The sequence below is a fragment of the Lepidochelys olivacea genome (assembly GCF_965140295.1).
Source record: "Lepidochelys olivacea isolate rLepOli2 genome assembly, chromosome: 8".
In the NCBI taxonomy this organism is placed as follows: domain Eukaryota; kingdom Metazoa; phylum Chordata; order Testudines; family Cheloniidae; genus Lepidochelys; species Lepidochelys olivacea.
Window position 1 is genome coordinate 106,015,669 of NC_140418.1, and position 17,019 is coordinate 106,032,687.

Genomic DNA, 17,019 nt, shown 5'->3' on the forward strand with positions numbered 1-17,019 from the left:
AGGACGCACACCTCCGACAGAAGGAGGGGAGTGTGGACATGAAAAACTGCAGTAATTACTGCAGTGGCTATATGTCAACTTAAGTTTGTAGTGTAGACATGCCCTTAGTCCAGTTTCCTTATGCCAGCGCTATTCAAACAACTTCTAAGTGTAACACTGGAGAAAGGTCACTGTTCTATAACCATCTAGTGCCCTTTGTGTGCCCAATTGCATACGGGGTGAGGAGGGGAGTGCAGTATATGAAATATACCATGGCAGTTTTAACTGCTGTAGGTGGCTTTAAAGCTCTTCAAGGAAATACCTAGATCTGGATACTGACTGCATGGAGCTGAGAGAAGCAGAGTTATGATGCCTTTCAGACTTCCGCCTCGGATCGATAACATTGGAATAAATGGTTCCAATGATCACAAGTGTCCCTGGCTCAGATTATTCATCGTTCTGGGGAAAAAAACTGGTGGGTTTATTTAGTGACCATCCCCCGTTCCAGGTAGATTAAAGCTAATTTAGTACTTGAGTATTCAAGTCACAGCCTCTGTCTAGAAGCAGCTCATAAAGGAAATGTTTAGCATTTAGGTCAGCTAACCTCCATGACTGCTTAAAGTCCCAGGTGGTGATGACAGGTCAGTTTGGTGACCTGTGAGAAGTTAGTCTCCAGGTAAAGCTCAACTGACAGTTTTCAGTGTTGCCGACCACCTTGGCAGTTTGTCTCTGATAGAAACAGTGGCTTGATGAGACAGAAGTCCTAGAAGCCAGGTAGACCTACACTGATGAGGCACCTTGGGAGAAGCACCTCCCAGTTGTTAAGGAATTTAACCTCCCAACAACCCTAGGAGGGTTTTTGCTGCCCCTGTGTCTGCTGTGTGGTGAGATAACATTCAGGGCTGTCAACATGGCGCCTCTCTCAGAACTGAATAGTGACTTGGAGAAGTCTGGAAGTAGCAGTAGCTATTCAAGGTGACCCTTACCAAGTAACTGTTTGAGGCAAAACAGACTTTGTCATAACGCAGTCTTCCTCCTGTCCAGAGTGAAAGAGCTCAGCCCTTACAATGGCGGGAGTGGTGAGATGCAGAATTGTATGGAAACGGAGAATGAGGAACTGGACACCAGTGAAGAAGAGTCAAGTCTTCAGCATGACGTATGTTGATAAACTGTAGAGTTAATGGTTTCCCCACACTTTGGTTTGTTATGAAATATACTTCAGAGACCAAATAACCAATGCTAGGTACATACTATGCTACAAAAAGCTAGTAATGCACATTTTAAAGCAAAAACTATTGTCTTGATGCAAAATTGAAAAAGCATCTAAATGGGTATATTTGTGCTAAAAAATTGGAAATATAAAAACAAACCATAGATTGTAGTAAATGAAATGGTCTCTCTTACACTATAAATAACTTAAGTTCATCTGTGTATACATCTAGGTTACTAAAAACAAACTTTATCATGCGGGCATCACAAACAAAAACACCAGAAAATATCAGTGCACAGATTAAAAAAAAAAAAAAATCCTTGGGCATCTAAAGGAAAGTGTTTTTACAAATTACAAACTCATCAGCTGCATGCTAGTTGCCCATATAGGGAACTTCAACTATAGAGATGTTCTAAAGACTACTAGCCAAGCCAGGTCTAACCGTTACTAAACTGATTTTGCTTAATATACACCTGTGGTTTTAAATTTCCCATTAATATGACAGGTTTCAGAGTAGCAGCCGTGTTAGTCTGTATCTGGAAAAAGAACAGGAGGACTTGTGGCACCTTAGAGACTAACAAAAACGAAAGCTTATGCTCAAATAAATTTGTTAGTCTCTAAGGTGCCACAAATACTCCTTTCCATTAATATATGGCTAAACTTGGTTATTGTGTAAAAGCAAATCTATCATTACTGTATACTTTGTTAATATAATAGCATCTTATCAGGAATGTGCACAAAATCCAATGGATGGCCAAAAATCTATTTTGCAGTCTAGTATCTTTCATTACTAAACTTCAAAGTCTAAAATTATTGGTTACATTTCAGAATTATTTAAATTTGTAATATCTATTTAAAGCAGGGGTAATAATAATAATCCCTGACCACCACTATTTTAAGCATCAGACAGTGAACATAGCCAAGCAGCTAGGAGTAACCTGCTTTCGGAACAGAATTTGGAGAACATAAGAATGGCCATACAGGGTCAGACCAAAGGTCCATCCAGCCCAGTATCCTGTCTACTGACAGTGGCCAATGCCAGGTGCCCCAGAGGGAGTGAACCTAACCGATAATGATCAAGAGATCTCTCTCCTGCCATCCATCTCCACCCTCTGACAGACAGAGGCTAGGGACACCATTCCTTACCCTCCTGGCTAATATCCATTAATCGACTTAACCTCCATGGATTTATCTAGTTCTCTTTTAAACCCTGTTATAGTCCTAGCCTTCACAATCCCCTCAGGCAAGGAGTTCCACAGGTGGACTGTGCACTGTGTGAAGAACTTCCTCTTATTTGTTTTAAACCTGCTACTCATTAATTTCATTTGGTGGCCTCTAGTTCTTATATTATGGGAACAAGTAAGTAACTTTTTCTTTATTCACTTTCTCCACACCACTCATGATTTTATAGACCTCGATCATATCCCCCCCCTTAGTCTCCTCTTTTCCAAGCTGAAAAGTCCTAGCCTCTTTAATCTCTCCTTTGAGACCCGTTCCTAACCACTAATCATTTTAGTTGCTCTTCTCAGAACCTTTTCTAATGCCAGTATATCTTTTTTGAGATGAGGAGACCACATCTGTATGCAGTATTCAAGATGTGGGCGTACCATGGATTATATAAGGGCAATAAGATATTCTCTGTCTTATTCTCTATCCCTTTTTTAATGATTCCTAACATCCTGTTTGCTTTTTTGAGTGCCGCTGCGCACTGCATGGACATCTTCAGAGACCTATCACCGGATGATGCCAAGATCTTTTTCCTGATTAGTTGTAGTTAAATTAGCCCCCATCATATTGTATGTTTAGTTGGGGTTACTTTTTCCAATGTGCATGACTTTACATTTATCCCCATTAAATTTAATTTGCTATTATATTGCCCAATCACTTAGTTTTGTGAGAGGCTCAAAGAACAATTTCTCTGTACTTATCGGGGATTTGTTTCTTCCCATGAACACTAGCTTTCCAAGGAGGAGGAAGAGGAGTTGTCTCCCCATATGTCCAGTTTCCGTGAAGCCATGACTCAGATTAGTGAGCTGGAGGAGAAGGCTGTAGAAGAACTTAAAGAAATGAGACAGGTATGTTTGAAGATTCAGGTGAGCCCAAGTTGTCTTCTGCATATTGATCTCAACTTGCCATATTTGAGTAAACTAATTGGGTGTTCTCGGAATTGTGATTGGAATGCACATGGTATTAACTGTTAAAGAATGTTCACCTTTTGCTCATTAGTGACTTATTCTAGCTCTTTCTTTTCCAGCCTCTCAAGGTAAACTGTCTTGTGGTAATGCCTAGCCACTACCAGTTACAACCTTCAGATGGTTGGTGCTGGCATTGACAATGGACTGTCTTCAGACAATCTAATCTGCTTAACAGAAGCATAGGATGTGCCAAGAAAACATTCCAAACTTGCACAAAGCCAGTTCCTAATCAATGTCACTTTTCTAAATCTAGAAGATGACTGAACTCAATGACCTGTTGGAAATGACAGAGCAACCAGACTATGATCTGGAGACATTTGTGAACAGAGCCAGATGCTTCATAAAGGAAGGATCAAGAAATTTCATCAGCATGGGAGGTAAGCTGGGACTACTTCAGAGCTTGCTGTCAATGCATACCTTCGAAGCCCTGTTAGTGGGAATTCCCGTGTGGGCTGAAAAGGCCACTGCCCCTTGTAAAATATTCTGGGATCATTCTGGATGCAACTCATCCTCTTCGATTGCCTCTTGTGGTGGGGACGGAGCTGAGGTGATTTGTCTAAGCAAATGATATGTCCTATTGCCTATTCTTTCCTAAGCAATATTCTGGCTGGCGTCCTCCACTCACTAGCCAGTTAGCACAGAAAAATCCTTTCCAAGGGTACAGCGTAATTCAGTGAGCTACAATACCCAGCAAAGCCTAGCCAAGGATGCTGACAGTATCCTAGTTTGTCTAGTACATGATCATATGTTTTCCCTTGTCTGAGGAACCAGTGACTGTTTCAAGGTTTAGGAATGTATGCTGTATACCCCTGGAAAGCTTGGGATCTCTGCCTTCCATTGATGTATACCAATTATTTTGGTCACTCCCAGGAGAAGGAACATCAGTTTAGAATGGGTCTTAAGTCTAAGTTGTAACAGTTGCTGACATGCAGGTTCTAAACATGGCTTGTGGCTATCTACCACAAGGCAATATTTGTAGCCATTGCAGCGAATCATGTCTTGCCAGCACCCAGGTCTGATGTGCATGCTTTTTTCCCTTTTTTAAAATCCAGGCCATAACACTTGCTGTAGGGACTCCCTTCCCCCCTACTATGCACATATAACCCAGCTTGCTGGCCCTTCTTCCCAGACCTGTGCAGAATGAATTGCCTTGTATGTTTCTGATACTGTTCTGTAAGTGTTCGCTAGGTGCCATCTCAGCTACCTTGATTTTTCCCAGAATGCAATAGTAGCAACAGTGACACAGGCAGCATAATGTGAATGTTCACGGTTGGCTGGTTGACACGCTATGATGTTGAGGAACTATTTACATTTCAGCTGTGTTTATACCCAGGTCAGATGAATGTCAGACTGGCTAAATAGTATTTGGAATACTCTTGTCTTTTTCCCCCACTTTGATATCAAGTTGGCTTTAATGGTCCCTATTTGGAAGTACTGGGGCTACACCAAACCCTGAATGCCTCCTGCAGGGCGGCCGCACTCTTCCAAAGGACAGGAAGCATTAATCTGTCCAGGAGCACTTGGGAATACTAGCTGCTAAAAACATGAGGGACTTTGAAGAGAAATGTTTGGGGAGCAAGGTGGTTTCTGTACATAAATATCTTCCCCTCAGAGGCTCCACATCCTAGCTGCAGCCCTGTGATGTAGGGCAGGATCCTGTGAGTCGGCAAGTGGAGCTGATGATTTGGAAGAGGATGACCTACAGCAGCTGATAGTAACTGCCCTTAGTCTAGCCTCCTCCAGACCCTGGCGAGGCCAGTGAGGCATGGCGTTCTGGGGGCTGCTTTGTGTGGCACAGGTAGAGGAAGTAATGTCAATTGCAGCTGGGAGATGAAGCTGCTGATGGACTGGGATCAGGAGCAGAGTGAAGGAGCTTTCTTGGGCCAGGCAGGGAGCCAGAGCAGGAGCTGAGGGAGTATGACATTTCACAGTGCAATCCAGATCAGTGAGGGGCTGTGTCACCACTTGCCCTGCAACTTGGGGTGCCTCACAATGCCTTGCTGCTGTAGCTCCCACCTGGGCTCCTGCAGGTCACACCCTGAGTGTCTGTGTGAAGCCACACCCCGATCCAGCAGCCTGTCACAAACACCAGCCACACTCTGGCTTCCTCCAGCCTTGGTTACTATTTGCAGGGTGATCCCAACACACTCCTAGTCCCAGATTTCCTGCCAGAAATGTCTTGCACTGTACAGTCCTCTCCTTAACAGTGCAGATATACTAGGTCCATTGCCCTCTGCGGGGATCAATACACAACAGCTTGCCACCTTAAATGGCATTACCTCAATGAGTCACTACACTAGATTAATTTTGATTAAAGAACAAAACAAGTTTATTTAACTGCAAAAAGACCGAGTACAAGTAACAAGACAAAAGTTAGAAACGGTAACAAGAAAAATAAACAGAATGCTTTCTAAACCTGGTTCAAGGTGAAGTTCTTGCTACGTTTTCAGTGCTTTGCTGACAAAACTCTCAGACCAGGGTCTGCTCCCGAAGTCCATAGGCTGTTTCTTTTGTCATCTTAAGTGAAAGAGAGAGGCAGAGTATTTTTGCCCTTATTTTAATAGTTCAGTCACCCTTTGAACAACAATTTCCTGAGACCCCTATTTAAATTTCTTGCCAGCTGAGAGCAAGGAGACATGGAGTCTGGTGGAGGAAGGAGGCTTCCTGCTGTTTCCTTTCACCTGTGTATGTTGAAATGCAGATTTTCTTTATATCCCCCTCTCCCCCCCCCCCCCATAATGTCTGAGGACTCTGTTTATTGCTTATATGCAAACTGAGGTAAACACACACCCCTTTGTTTGACAGGCCTGTTTGACCAGTTCTACCTAATTGAGCCTGAGAGTTTGAATGTGTGCCCGTAACATTACACATAGTGTTGGGATGTACATTTCATCACGATATCATTGACCAGGGAGTTATTAGTTTTCAAACGATACCACACAAGGCATATTTACAAACGTGTGTGTATGTGTGGGAGAGAGGGTGAATACAGGGGTGCGTTTCCTTGCAGGCAGGGATAGGACAGGAGTGACGTACTCAGGCTCTCATCCACCACCCAAGTTCCTGCTGTATTCTTACTTCCCCACCTCCTCCCTGCTCAGCTCCTTGCTCTTCCTGCCCCCTTCAACCGCCGGGCCCAGAGACTGGTATCTGGGTTTTGTGAACAAATGTGAAATTGAAACTGTCTCAAACGCTGAAGTCACCATGTGTCCAAGTCAATCTGCCACCTAACTCCCAAACTTCATTGCAGATGTCGTGGAGTCCCTGGCTCTTGCCATGCAGCTGGAGGAGCAGGCCAGCAAGCAGATGAATAAGAGGCGGCCTCAGTAAATATACCAAAACCTGATTCACAAATACCATTTTTCTCTTCTCTGTGTGCGTCTATCACGTCAGTGGTTTCTATGTTAACTCTGCCTATTTTAAATGTGATACAATAAAGTATACTTAAGTCAGTCCTACCTGAAGACAAGAGGTCAGAATAGCAGCCTTTGACCATGCAGGCCCCATGTTGGGACTTGGTAGTAATTGTTCTAGAAATGCCCTCTTGGCAGTGACGGAGGGGAAACTTGTAGTTCTTCCTGTCATTAGATGCCTCTTCCCCTCATTTACTGACAGAACTATCTGCTCTGATGTAACTAGATAAACTCATGTATTCTAGTGTACATAAACTTTTTTGCTTCTAGATATATTGTGAAATGGTGAAAACCTGCAACTCTAGCTGCTTTACAAAGGAAATGGACTAAACTTAATTGTAAAAAGAATAAAATAAAGTCAGTATTTTTTTAAGACTTTGGCTGGTAGATAAATATTCCTGGATTTATTAACTTCTGACTTGTAGAAAATTTCTTGTCAACTGTCAGTTATTTAAGAAATTCTCTGAAGACCTTCCCCCCCAGAGCAGACTGGCCTTTATGGCAGAGACTGGCTTTTGGGACTGGTTGGTCATTAAAATCTTTTGAAGTTTGTAATGTTTGTATTTAAGTAAAAAATCAATTAAAGTATCTTGTCTCTTGGTTTTTGGAAGGGGAACCGGGGAAAAGTCTTCAGACTAGTGAATCTCCTAAGCAACAGGTGGCAACAGCCTAGAGTGCCTCAAACCCACTTTATAGCAAAAACTGTAAGTGCATCAGAAGCAGGCACTGCTAAACAACCCAAGGGGCCACTGGCTGATCGAGGTGCTAAAGCAGCACTCGAGGACAATAAGGCCATTGCGGAGAAACGAAATGAATTCTTTGCAGGGGTCTTCATGGCAGAGGATGTGCGGGAAATTCCTAAACTTGAGCCATTCTTGTCAGGTGACAGATCTGAGGAACTGTCGCAGATTGAGGTGCCCTTAGAGGAGGTTACACATTGATACACTGAACAGAGAGAAGCCGCCAGGGCCAGATGGGATCACCCAAGAGATCTGAAGGACTCAGATGTGAAACTGCAGAGCTACTAATGTCACCTATCATTTAAATCTGCTTCAGTGCCCAGTGACAGGAGGGTCGCTAACGTGACGCCAATTTTTAAAAAGGGCTCCAGAGGGGACCCCGGCAATTACAGCCCGGTAAGCCTGACTTCAGTACCGGGCAAACTGTTCATTTGAAACTTCAGTAAAAGACACAATTGTCAGACAGATGGATGCACATAATTTGTTGGGGAAGAGTCAACATGGTTTTTGTAAAGGGAAATCCGGCCTCACCAATCTACTGGAATTCTTTGAGGGGGTCAACAAGCATGTGGACAAGGGGGATCCCGTGGATGAAATGCACTTCGATTTTCAGAAAGCCTTTGATAAAGCCCCTCACCAAAGGCTCTTAAGCAAAGTAAGCGGTCACGGGATAAGACGGAAGATTCTCTCCTGGATTGATAACTGGCTAAAAGATTGGAAACAAAGGGTAGAAATAAATGGTCCATTTTCAGAATGGAGAGAGGTAAATAGTGGTGTCCCCCAGGGGCCCAGTCCCATTCAACATTCATAAATGATCTGGAAAAAGGGGTAAACAGTGAGATGGTGAAACTTGCAGGTGATACAAAACTACTCAAGATAGTTAAGTCCCAGGCAGACTGCAAATAGCTACAAAAGGATCTCTCAAAACTGGCAACTGTCTTAAACTCAGCAAAAAAGACATACATTTCAAAAGAAACTGGAAAACAATTTGACACTGATCCTGGGCAGGTGGCCTGGGGGGCAGGGACACTGGGCAAGGGGCTGCTTGGCTCCACGCCCAGGGCAGGTGGAGGGTCCTCCATGGCTCCCCACAGCTGCTCACCCAGCTCTTACTGTGGTCAGGCTGTATCTCCAAGCCGCCCCCGCCGGGTTGGGGAGAGCCATGCTGGGAGCTACGGCGGACCCTTCACCTGCGCTGGGTGGGGGGCCCAAGCAGCCCCTGGCCTAGTGTCCCTGTCCTCCAGTTACCCTGCCCAGGGCAGGTGGAGGATCCGTGCTGCCGTTCCTCACAGCTACCTGCCCAGCTCTTACCATCAGAGCCCTGCGTGGATACAAAATTTGTATCTGCATCCACGCTGCTATCTGCAGAAATGGTCCACGGATGTAAAGCAGATACCTGCAGATTTGCAGGGCTCTAGAGAGGGGCACGGCCCAGGAGGAAGCGAGGGGGGAGGGAGGCAGAGGGCGTGAAAGAGGGAAGAGAGGCGGGCCAGAGGAGCTGACCTCATTCTGTTTGGTGTTTTCATTCTGTGCTTCCTTCCTCTGAAAGAACAAAGGAGAACCATGAATCACAGAGGGGCAGTGATGCCAAGGAGCGCTGGCTGCCGTGGTGTTAATGCTAGGCAGGTTTGTGGGGGGAACTCTCCAGCATCCAGACTCTTACGAGGGACAGCACCTCAGCTCCTTGCAGGAGACCTGGGATTCACCCCCTGCTCTGGCCTCTTGCTCTCTGGGCTGCCCCCCAAACCCATCTGAAGCTCTGTTTTCCTCTCCCTTACACTAGGGTATCCCCACTGACTTAGAAGGGCTGACTCTTGATTTACACTTGTGTACACGAGAGACGAATTGGGCCCTGGTATCTCAGAGTCTCTGAGTCAGCCTTTTCATGACCCCTACACACCTTCCATGTGCGGCATCCTTTCTGGGCTTGATAAACTTCCTGGGATGTTCACTTTATTTGATGCTAGAATATCAACCTGTACTGCATCCATGTTCATGTACAAGGTCTTGGCATCTCTCTAGGAGAACCAGCAAAAAAGGAAGGAGGTTAGCAGCTTACAGGGACTTGGAGTCATCAAGGGCACAAGAAGGGCTAGCTAGAGAAGGAGGAAGATTCCTGACAAGCCCCCTCAACTGGGCAGTCCTGGAAATGACAAGTCAGTGGGAGTCCTGGCAAAGTTTTCTTTTGCTGGTCTCCACCCATCATTGCACTGAGTATAGCCTGGGGGCTGGTTGCTGTGACTGATTCCTGAGCAGAGAAACCAAGCTTTAAAATGTTCTCAGCGAAAGGACTGGGAGTGTGTGTTGGATAGTCTTAGCGCTCCCTGGTAAATGACTCCTGCTCTCAATGTTCCCTCTAATTTTTACATCCCTGTGAGGAATGAATTTTGTTATGTGCACCAATATGGAGGGGGTGGGGGTGGGGCTGAGGGGTTTGGAGTGTGGGAGGGGGCTCAGGGCTGGGGCAGAGGGTGGAGTTGCAGGGGAGTGAGGGCTCTGGCTGGGGGTGCGAGCTCTGGGGTGGGGCCAGGCATGAGGGGTTTGGGGTGTGGGATGCCATGGGCCTGCGGCGGGGAGAGAGGACTCCCCCTAGCCCTCTTGCCGCAGCAGCCCGGGCCTGGGGGAGTGGTGTCTCTCCCCAACCATGGCAGCTCCGTGGCTGGGGCGCCTCTCCCCACTATGCATCTGTGTGGCCACAGCTTAGAGGGAACTTAGCTCTCCACTGCTGCAAGGCAGAGGCTGTCCACATTACAACAGCTTAAGGGCTAATTCCCTGGTGAGCGGTTGGCTGTCAGGGCAGACCCACTAATCAGGATGTAACCTGTGCTGCAGGGGAGACACCATGATCACGAAGGTGGTTTTCCCAGGGCGAGGCTCATCCATTGCACTGCGGGTGTGCTGACCCCTGCGATTTCCGCAAATGCGGGAAACTCGACTGCATAATTTGTGGTAGTGGGGGACTGCGTTCGCGCTCTCCCCTGGCACTCAGTCAAGCAAAGGAAGACGAAGCTCGACAGCCATGCATGAGAGGTACATATCAGTCCCAGACTCTCTTCCCTCCATACCCTCCTGAGGATGGGCCTGGGCTTTGAGCACTGTGCAATCAAACTTACAGAGCCAGATGCCCAGCTGGGGTAAGTCAGCACGGCCCTATTGAAGTAAACGGAACCAGCTGTCTCTCCTTATGCCAGCTGAGTTTGCCATCTAACGCTTCCCCTAAAAGGGAACTGGGAAAGTCTTATTAGGCCCCATTGAGTCCAGCACGGCCCAGGAATGTTGCCTGCAGGACATTTCCTATGGCTTTGTCCTGCTCAGGTTTAAAGGGTCCATGTGCTAGGGCTTCCATTGATTTACATGGTGTTCAGTCCTGAGGTACCTCCAGGCAGGAGAGCTCAGATTCAGACAGGGGCTCATGCCTATCTCCTCATTCTGGGACACTGCTAGCCCTGCATGTCTCACCACTTTTCCAACATCACCACGCAAATCTGAGTCCAGACATGTCCCTCAGTGTTACTCCATTTACACTAAAGACGGGCCCCAAGTCAGAAAAGAACCAGCCGCTCGCCCCAGACTTCAGAGCTCAGGCCCTGCTCTGATTTGCACCAATTGTTCTACCTCATTAGTACAGGGGGATAGTGCAAGTGTACATTGATATTCACGGCATGGAGTGAAGTCTTTGGGGGTGTTGAACCTAAACCAAATAAATTCATTTAACTGAGGACATTGTGATCTGACCCCAGTGGTTTCCGGAGTCTGATCAGGAACTGGAGCTGCACTGTGGTTTTAGAGGAATGAAACCCAGTCTCCATTATCCCTGTAAAATGGACCCAGGTTCCATACCAGTAACAAGCCCTGGCAGTTAGAGAAGCCCATTTACCATAAAAAGCTGGAACAGTCTCTCTCCTGTTGCCTTCCTCACATGTTCCTCCACAATGGGAAATGTCCGGACAAAATACTGCAACAAAACACTCCCAATAAGTGCAAAAGGAGGGGTGGGGGTGGTGTCTGGCTCCATTGAAAAGCAGCACCCGCACAGGATGTTAAAGTGCTCCTTCCCACCTGGGATTTATCCTTCCGTTGCCCCCATTCTGCTGTTCACTTTGAGCGCCCACGCCGCTGGAGGCCAGGGTTAAACAGGTGGGGAAGGGTTAGTACTCCACCCAAGCCCAACCATATTGCTAGAGCAGCTGGGTATTTCAGCTACTGTGACCGGCAGGGGTATAGTTAACCGTCGCACCACTGGGCTTTAGAGCCGGCCTCCCCTGTGGGCCGGAATGGAGGACCCTGACGCTGGATTTCTCTCGGTTGCAGGCTTTGGGTTGGGTTTGAAGCACGGCCTTTATGTTGAATTTCCTGATTTTGTGTTATTCAAAACTGCAACCCATTCCATGACAGTTTCTTCTCATTTATTTACTGCCCTTAACTCCGCCTGAGTGAGGGTTTTGCGCCTGGGAATCATGATTGTTAGGCAGAAGGAGAAGTGGGGCTGGGAAGGGACAAGCTCGTCCTCAAGCACTAATAGCAGAGGTGACACAGAAACTGTGGGCACGCTGCTGTATCATCAATGCCCTTTTTCTCCAGCTTTGCCCGCGTGAATGATCCCCTCTATCCGAGTAACTCCCACTGCTCAGGAGCTTAGCGGGAGGAATCCACATTAAAATTCCCATCGCCCCACACAGAGACACTCACCTCTAGAGCGATGCTGGCCTGTCTCTGGCAGGTGGTATGATTCTCATTCCCCATAGCACACATAAGGCCGTGCACCACTCTCAGCTGGATCATCTCTTCGGCCAGTTTGGTGGAGTCCTTGGCTAGAATGCTGCAAGGAAATCAGCACAGTCAGGCTCCAAGGCTCTTTCGCATGAGAGAAGAATCCGTCAAGAACAGGAGCTTTCTGGGAATGAAATGAAAGAGCCACAGCTAGCAATTTGGAGGGACAGATTCTAGTCCTGTTGCCTTAGGTGTGGTGCTGATCCAAGTGCAAAGTGATGCCTCCATCTTTCCACGGTCACTCACAAATGACTAACACCAATGAACAAGGACGCATGCTATTCTTAAACTGAAGAGGAAGCCCATGGTTACATGTGAACAATTTAATATCTATGTTAGGAGATTTACATTTCTTTTAATGATTGACAATAAAAACACCTGATTTACATATTAAATCCTAGCAAATCCACCACGTTACCCCATAGAATCCAGGGTGGAAGAATAAATTATATTATTTTATTATTGAGCACATCACTGGAGAAAGCAACATGGCCGGTGTTTTGCATCATCTTCTGCTTTTCAAGGGAGAAATTTGGCATAGGACCATCTTGTGGACTTTGCAGATATCGAACAGGAAGTGAGCTACAGAGAAGCATGGAGACAGCCAGAGTTTAGGGATTCACTGGGTCAGACACTGAATTTGATTTCATGCACTCTGCTGTTGATGTAAAATTGTTAAGTAGACGCATTTCACTACAAGAGACTCTCTGCTTCCTTGAGAACACAACAGGCTCTGTACTGTTACATAGCATGGTTTGGTCCAGCTATGTGGCAAGGTGCTAACACTGTCCCTCTCTATGCTGGCCTGGAAACAGAGGGAACATTCTGACTCTGTATTAATGGCCAGAGTAAAGGTTGATATTATATTTCTTCACCTATAATAAAAGCTTTGAATAATTTCAGGTGGTGTTAGTAACAGGGGAGGATCTGGATTTTGGTACCCAAGCAGAAGTGCTTCTCTCTAAGCTCCTGAGCACTTTTGTGAATGGATGAAAGCCCCCGAAGTCTATATGGAGGAGTTACAGAGCCACAGGGATATACTCAGACAGCAATGGCAGAGGGCTAAAGATTCCCTATGAAGAATAACGACTGGCCTTTTCTCCATAAAGGAAGCAGCTTCTCTAAATCCTGTATAAATCTCCCTTTGTATTTTGCTCTGAATTTTCTTACCCGATAGCTTTTGCTGCAGCGGCTTGCTGTATATACACCGACAAGGGCTCAGGAAGATGGAGTGTGGCTGGGTCTGAATGGGGGAACATTAGACAGGATGAAAACTACGGCTAGAGCCATACTTCTGCCATAAAGCTTTAGTAATAACCTGGGGAATTAGACCAGTAGTACCTGAAGAAAAGAGGATTTGTGAGATTAGAGCAACATCCCTAAGGGAATCTACCTACAAATGTACTGTAGCTCAGGGCTTCACAATGAGCTCTCACTGCTCAGCGACTGTGCCAGGCTAATGCAGCGACTCAAACATTCTGGGACATTACAGTCTGTTTCACTGAGACAGGATGTGGGTCAGAAACCAAGGTTTCCCTGACTCTTGAAAAGGTGTCCTGGGATCTTTAATTTCCTCTGGCCACATGCAGAAGGGAATTGAGTTTAAGATCTCCTCTGAAAGACAGCGCCGCATCCCCTGCTCTCCATTAATTTGGCTGCATTAACTGAACAAATCCACTCAGTTCACAAATAGCATCAAAATTCCCATTCCTGCTCTGAGGGCTCCAACAAGCTGGATGTTTGCAGTTGCCTGGCAGTTTCCATTACCCAAAACAGACAAAGCTGAACTCTGCAACTCGCCAGAGGGTCACTGGAAAACAGGACTCAGGAGCCTGCATCAGAGGAAGCAGCATCAGAGGAAGCGCTGACAGTGACAGCCACATGTGGAGGTATGTCTGTACAGCTGCAATGGGGACGGGAGCAGGGGATATGAAGGCATGGAGAGTGCAGTGCCAGCCTCCACTGCCATGGGGCCCTGCCTGCCATCTCCTCTCACCTTGTTGCAGGAAAGGGGAAGGGAAAAGAGAGGGCGGCCGCAATCCCAGGAAGGACACCCCACTTCCTGAGACTGCACCAACCTACCCATGGAGTTCAGCTGCTCTGATGAAGTGGGGAGGAGAAAGGGAGATTCCCTTCTACTTTGGCCTCTTGCAAGGCAGAGCTTAAGGGACACATGGTTTCTAGGTCCTGCTAGGAAGGGGATGTGGGCGCCTAGCCCTTTGCTATGTTTCCTGTGGCGGTGGGCATCAGCCTCCCAGCAGGACCCAGCCAGTTGTCCCCTCCCCTTCCCCCCGTCGCCTTCCATTGCAGGTGACCTCACTGCTCTCTGGAGAGGGGGTCCAGGCTGCAAGAGGAGCACTCAGGCCCACTGCAGTGAGTACCATGCCCACTAGGAAGAGACTTCTGCATCTCCTCTTCTGACTAGCCGACACCATCTCAGATCAGCCAGGCGGTTGGCTGCAGCCTCTGACCTCTGCCAAGGTAGCGCAGGGATGGATTAGCGAGAGCCGGTTAGACCAGGGGCTCTCAAACATTTGTCCTGGTGACCCCTTTCACACAGCAAGCCGTGGAGTGCCACCTCGCTTATAAATTAAAAACACTTTTTTTATATTTAACACTGTTAAAAATGCTGGAGGTGAACCGGGGTTTGGGGTGGAGGCTGACAGCTCGTGACCCCCCAGGTAATAACCTCGTGGCCCCCGAGGGGTCACGACCCCCAGTTTGTGAACCCCTGGGTCACACCCAAGGAGACTAAAGTACCAAAGTTGCCCATTAGTGGCTGGTGAATCACCTGAGCAAGCAGAGCAAGAGCAACCCACGTTGCAGCATTCTGCAGCCTCCAAGCAGACATGAAGGGAACCTGTTGTGACCGCTTACCTTCCAGGGCTTTGCCTTTCACTTTAGCAGTCTCTTTCCCCGGTGATATAAGTAATTCAACCAGACCCTTCAGCAGCACTGGCCGGACTTCATAGGCCATGAGATCCTTTATCAGCTGAATGGCTAGAGACAAGAAAAGAGGCCAAAGTGCCACCCTGGTGCTCTAACAAGGCTGCACAGCAATCCCAGCACCAGGTGAAACATCAGAGACAATGGTTTGAACGCTGGCTCCGGAAAGAGCTGCATTTTCCTTCTGCCTGTTTAAAGTAAACCTCCTTGACTAGGGCTGGATTCTGTGCTGTTCCCTTCTGGAAGCTGCTCGGAAACAGAACAGGAGGCCAAGATATGCTCTGCGCATCTGAGAGCAGAACCATGTTCTCCAGGGCTTGTAGATCCCAGGTGACATTATTACCCCATGGGCTGGCCAGCAAGTGTATGTGGATGGCAAAAAGTCCAGCCAAAACATGGCTGGCTTTCTATTAAGACATGGACCTCTGTATTGCATGGAACTCTCTGGGGCATAGTGGGAGGGTGCTGACGTACTGGACATGTGAGGGTTACATTAACTTTACACATGTGCACCATGGAGAGCAGCGCTGGCCCACTGCAGGCTCCAGGTGGAAGGGGCAGGAGCAGCCCCTTTGCTGGAGCAGCTTCCCCACACACCTTTCAGGAGTTTCAGTCTGGGAATGTTGGAAATTTGGAAAGTGCTGGCACGCGGATGCAATGGCACCTGCTGGGAACTCCCAGACCCTCCATCTGCAGGGGGCAGAATCAGGACTCCGGAGCACCTCAGAGAGTCATCAAGCTCCAGGATTAGTGCAAACATGAAACCTTTACCCAGTAACATAGTAAAGATGCAGGCACCACACTCAATGCCCCCCTCAGCTTGCAGCCACCTGCTCTGATGCCTCCAACAGCCGGGCAGCAGAGCCAACCATCCCCAGGGCAGCTGCCGAGAGGCCAGAAGCAGCTCCCCACCAGCACGTCTCAGCTCAGCTCATAGCAGAAGGGAGAAGCTGGGGCTGGTCTGGGAGCAGGGCTCTGGGAGCACCAGCTCATTTGCATACCCATGATGCATTGCACATTGAAAAGCCTTTCTTTGAGCATTTCAGTGACTGTGGAAAGACGTGCTAATTTCTGTTCAACTTCATTTATGAGGATTGGCCTGCACAGAATACAGAGCTCAAAAATGAGAAGATTTGTGAAAACCCACAGTTCCCCTCCAAAAGTCATCCTACTTTTATATTCAGGATTTTTTTCTCCTCAGAGGGAATAAATCTTTTGCATTTTACTAAAAATTTCTGTGGCAATAAGCTTTTCTGAGTTTACATGCAATTTTTTTAATTGTTCTGTGAATAAGTCTAATTTTTGTGGAAAAAGTAGATACCATTTTTATTTGATGTCTATAAAATAATTCATAAAAGCTATGAGTCAAATGCTTTGTTTTCATAAGCCATTGAAAGTTTAAGTGCAATTGTTTTTTCTATGGGGGAAGAAAAAACCTAATTCTTTAGAAGTTGCATATATCCCCATCCTGTGTCCTTGCACCCCCTGTCCACATGTGTCCCTCCACCCCCATTCAGGCACCCACTCCCCTTATCCCCATGTGGCCCTGCCCCCTCTCCTCCTGTCCCTTTGTGGCTCTGTACCCCCTTCCCCTATCCCCCTGTGTCTCTGTGCCCCCATCCAGCCACTCCCCTGTCCCTATGTATCTCTGTCTCCCCTCCCCCTGTCCTCATGTGTGTCTGTGCCTCCACCCGGCCAGTCCTCTGTTCCTGTGTCCCTGAGCCTCCTCCCCCTGCCCCATGTGTCTGTGCCCCCACCCAGCCACC

At 47.3% G+C, this 17,019-nt stretch overlaps 2 protein-coding genes across 7 annotated transcripts in view; one reads left to right on the forward strand and one right to left on the reverse strand.

Moving 5' to 3' along the window:
• The window catches only part of LOC311525214 (kinesin-like protein KIF2C), a 49,151-nt gene extending 41,766 nt beyond the window's left edge, over window positions 1–7,385 (forward strand). For 2 of the 3 annotated variants that reach the window (XM_084637133.1, XM_084637135.1), the window contains 4 exons: window positions 1,024–1,135; window positions 3,148–3,264; window positions 3,638–3,761; window positions 6,635–7,385. In XM_084637133.1, coding sequence (XP_084493259.1) covers window positions 1,024–1,135; window positions 3,148–3,264; window positions 3,638–3,761; window positions 6,635–6,714 — 433 coding nt within the window. In that variant the 3' untranslated portion in view covers window positions 6,715–7,385. The remainder of the gene's footprint in view (window positions 1–1,023; window positions 1,136–3,147; window positions 3,265–3,637; window positions 3,762–6,634) is intronic. The other variant, XM_084637134.1, reaches the window with a different exon arrangement.
• ARMH1 (armadillo like helical domain containing 1) overlaps window positions 3,776–17,019 on the reverse strand; it is a 31,648-nt gene continuing 18,404 nt past the window's right edge. Inside the window, exons 7-13 of one of the 4 annotated variants that reach the window (XM_084637137.1) lie at window positions 15,185–15,307; window positions 13,478–13,550; window positions 12,227–12,356; window positions 11,415–11,492; window positions 9,438–9,555; window positions 9,041–9,079; window positions 3,776–5,901 (exon numbers count right to left, since the gene is read on the reverse strand). In XM_084637137.1, the coding sequence (XP_084493263.1) occupies window positions 9,060–9,079; window positions 9,438–9,555; window positions 11,415–11,492; window positions 12,227–12,356; window positions 13,478–13,550; window positions 15,185–15,307 (542 nt within the window). In that variant the 3' untranslated portion in view covers window positions 3,776–5,901; window positions 9,041–9,059. Of the gene's footprint in view, window positions 5,902–7,475; window positions 8,244–9,040; window positions 9,080–9,437; window positions 9,556–11,414; window positions 11,493–12,226; window positions 12,357–12,712; window positions 12,890–13,477; window positions 13,551–15,184; window positions 15,308–17,019 lie in introns of those variants that run through there. The other 3 variants (XM_084637138.1, XM_084637136.1, XM_084637139.1) reach the window with 3 other exon arrangements.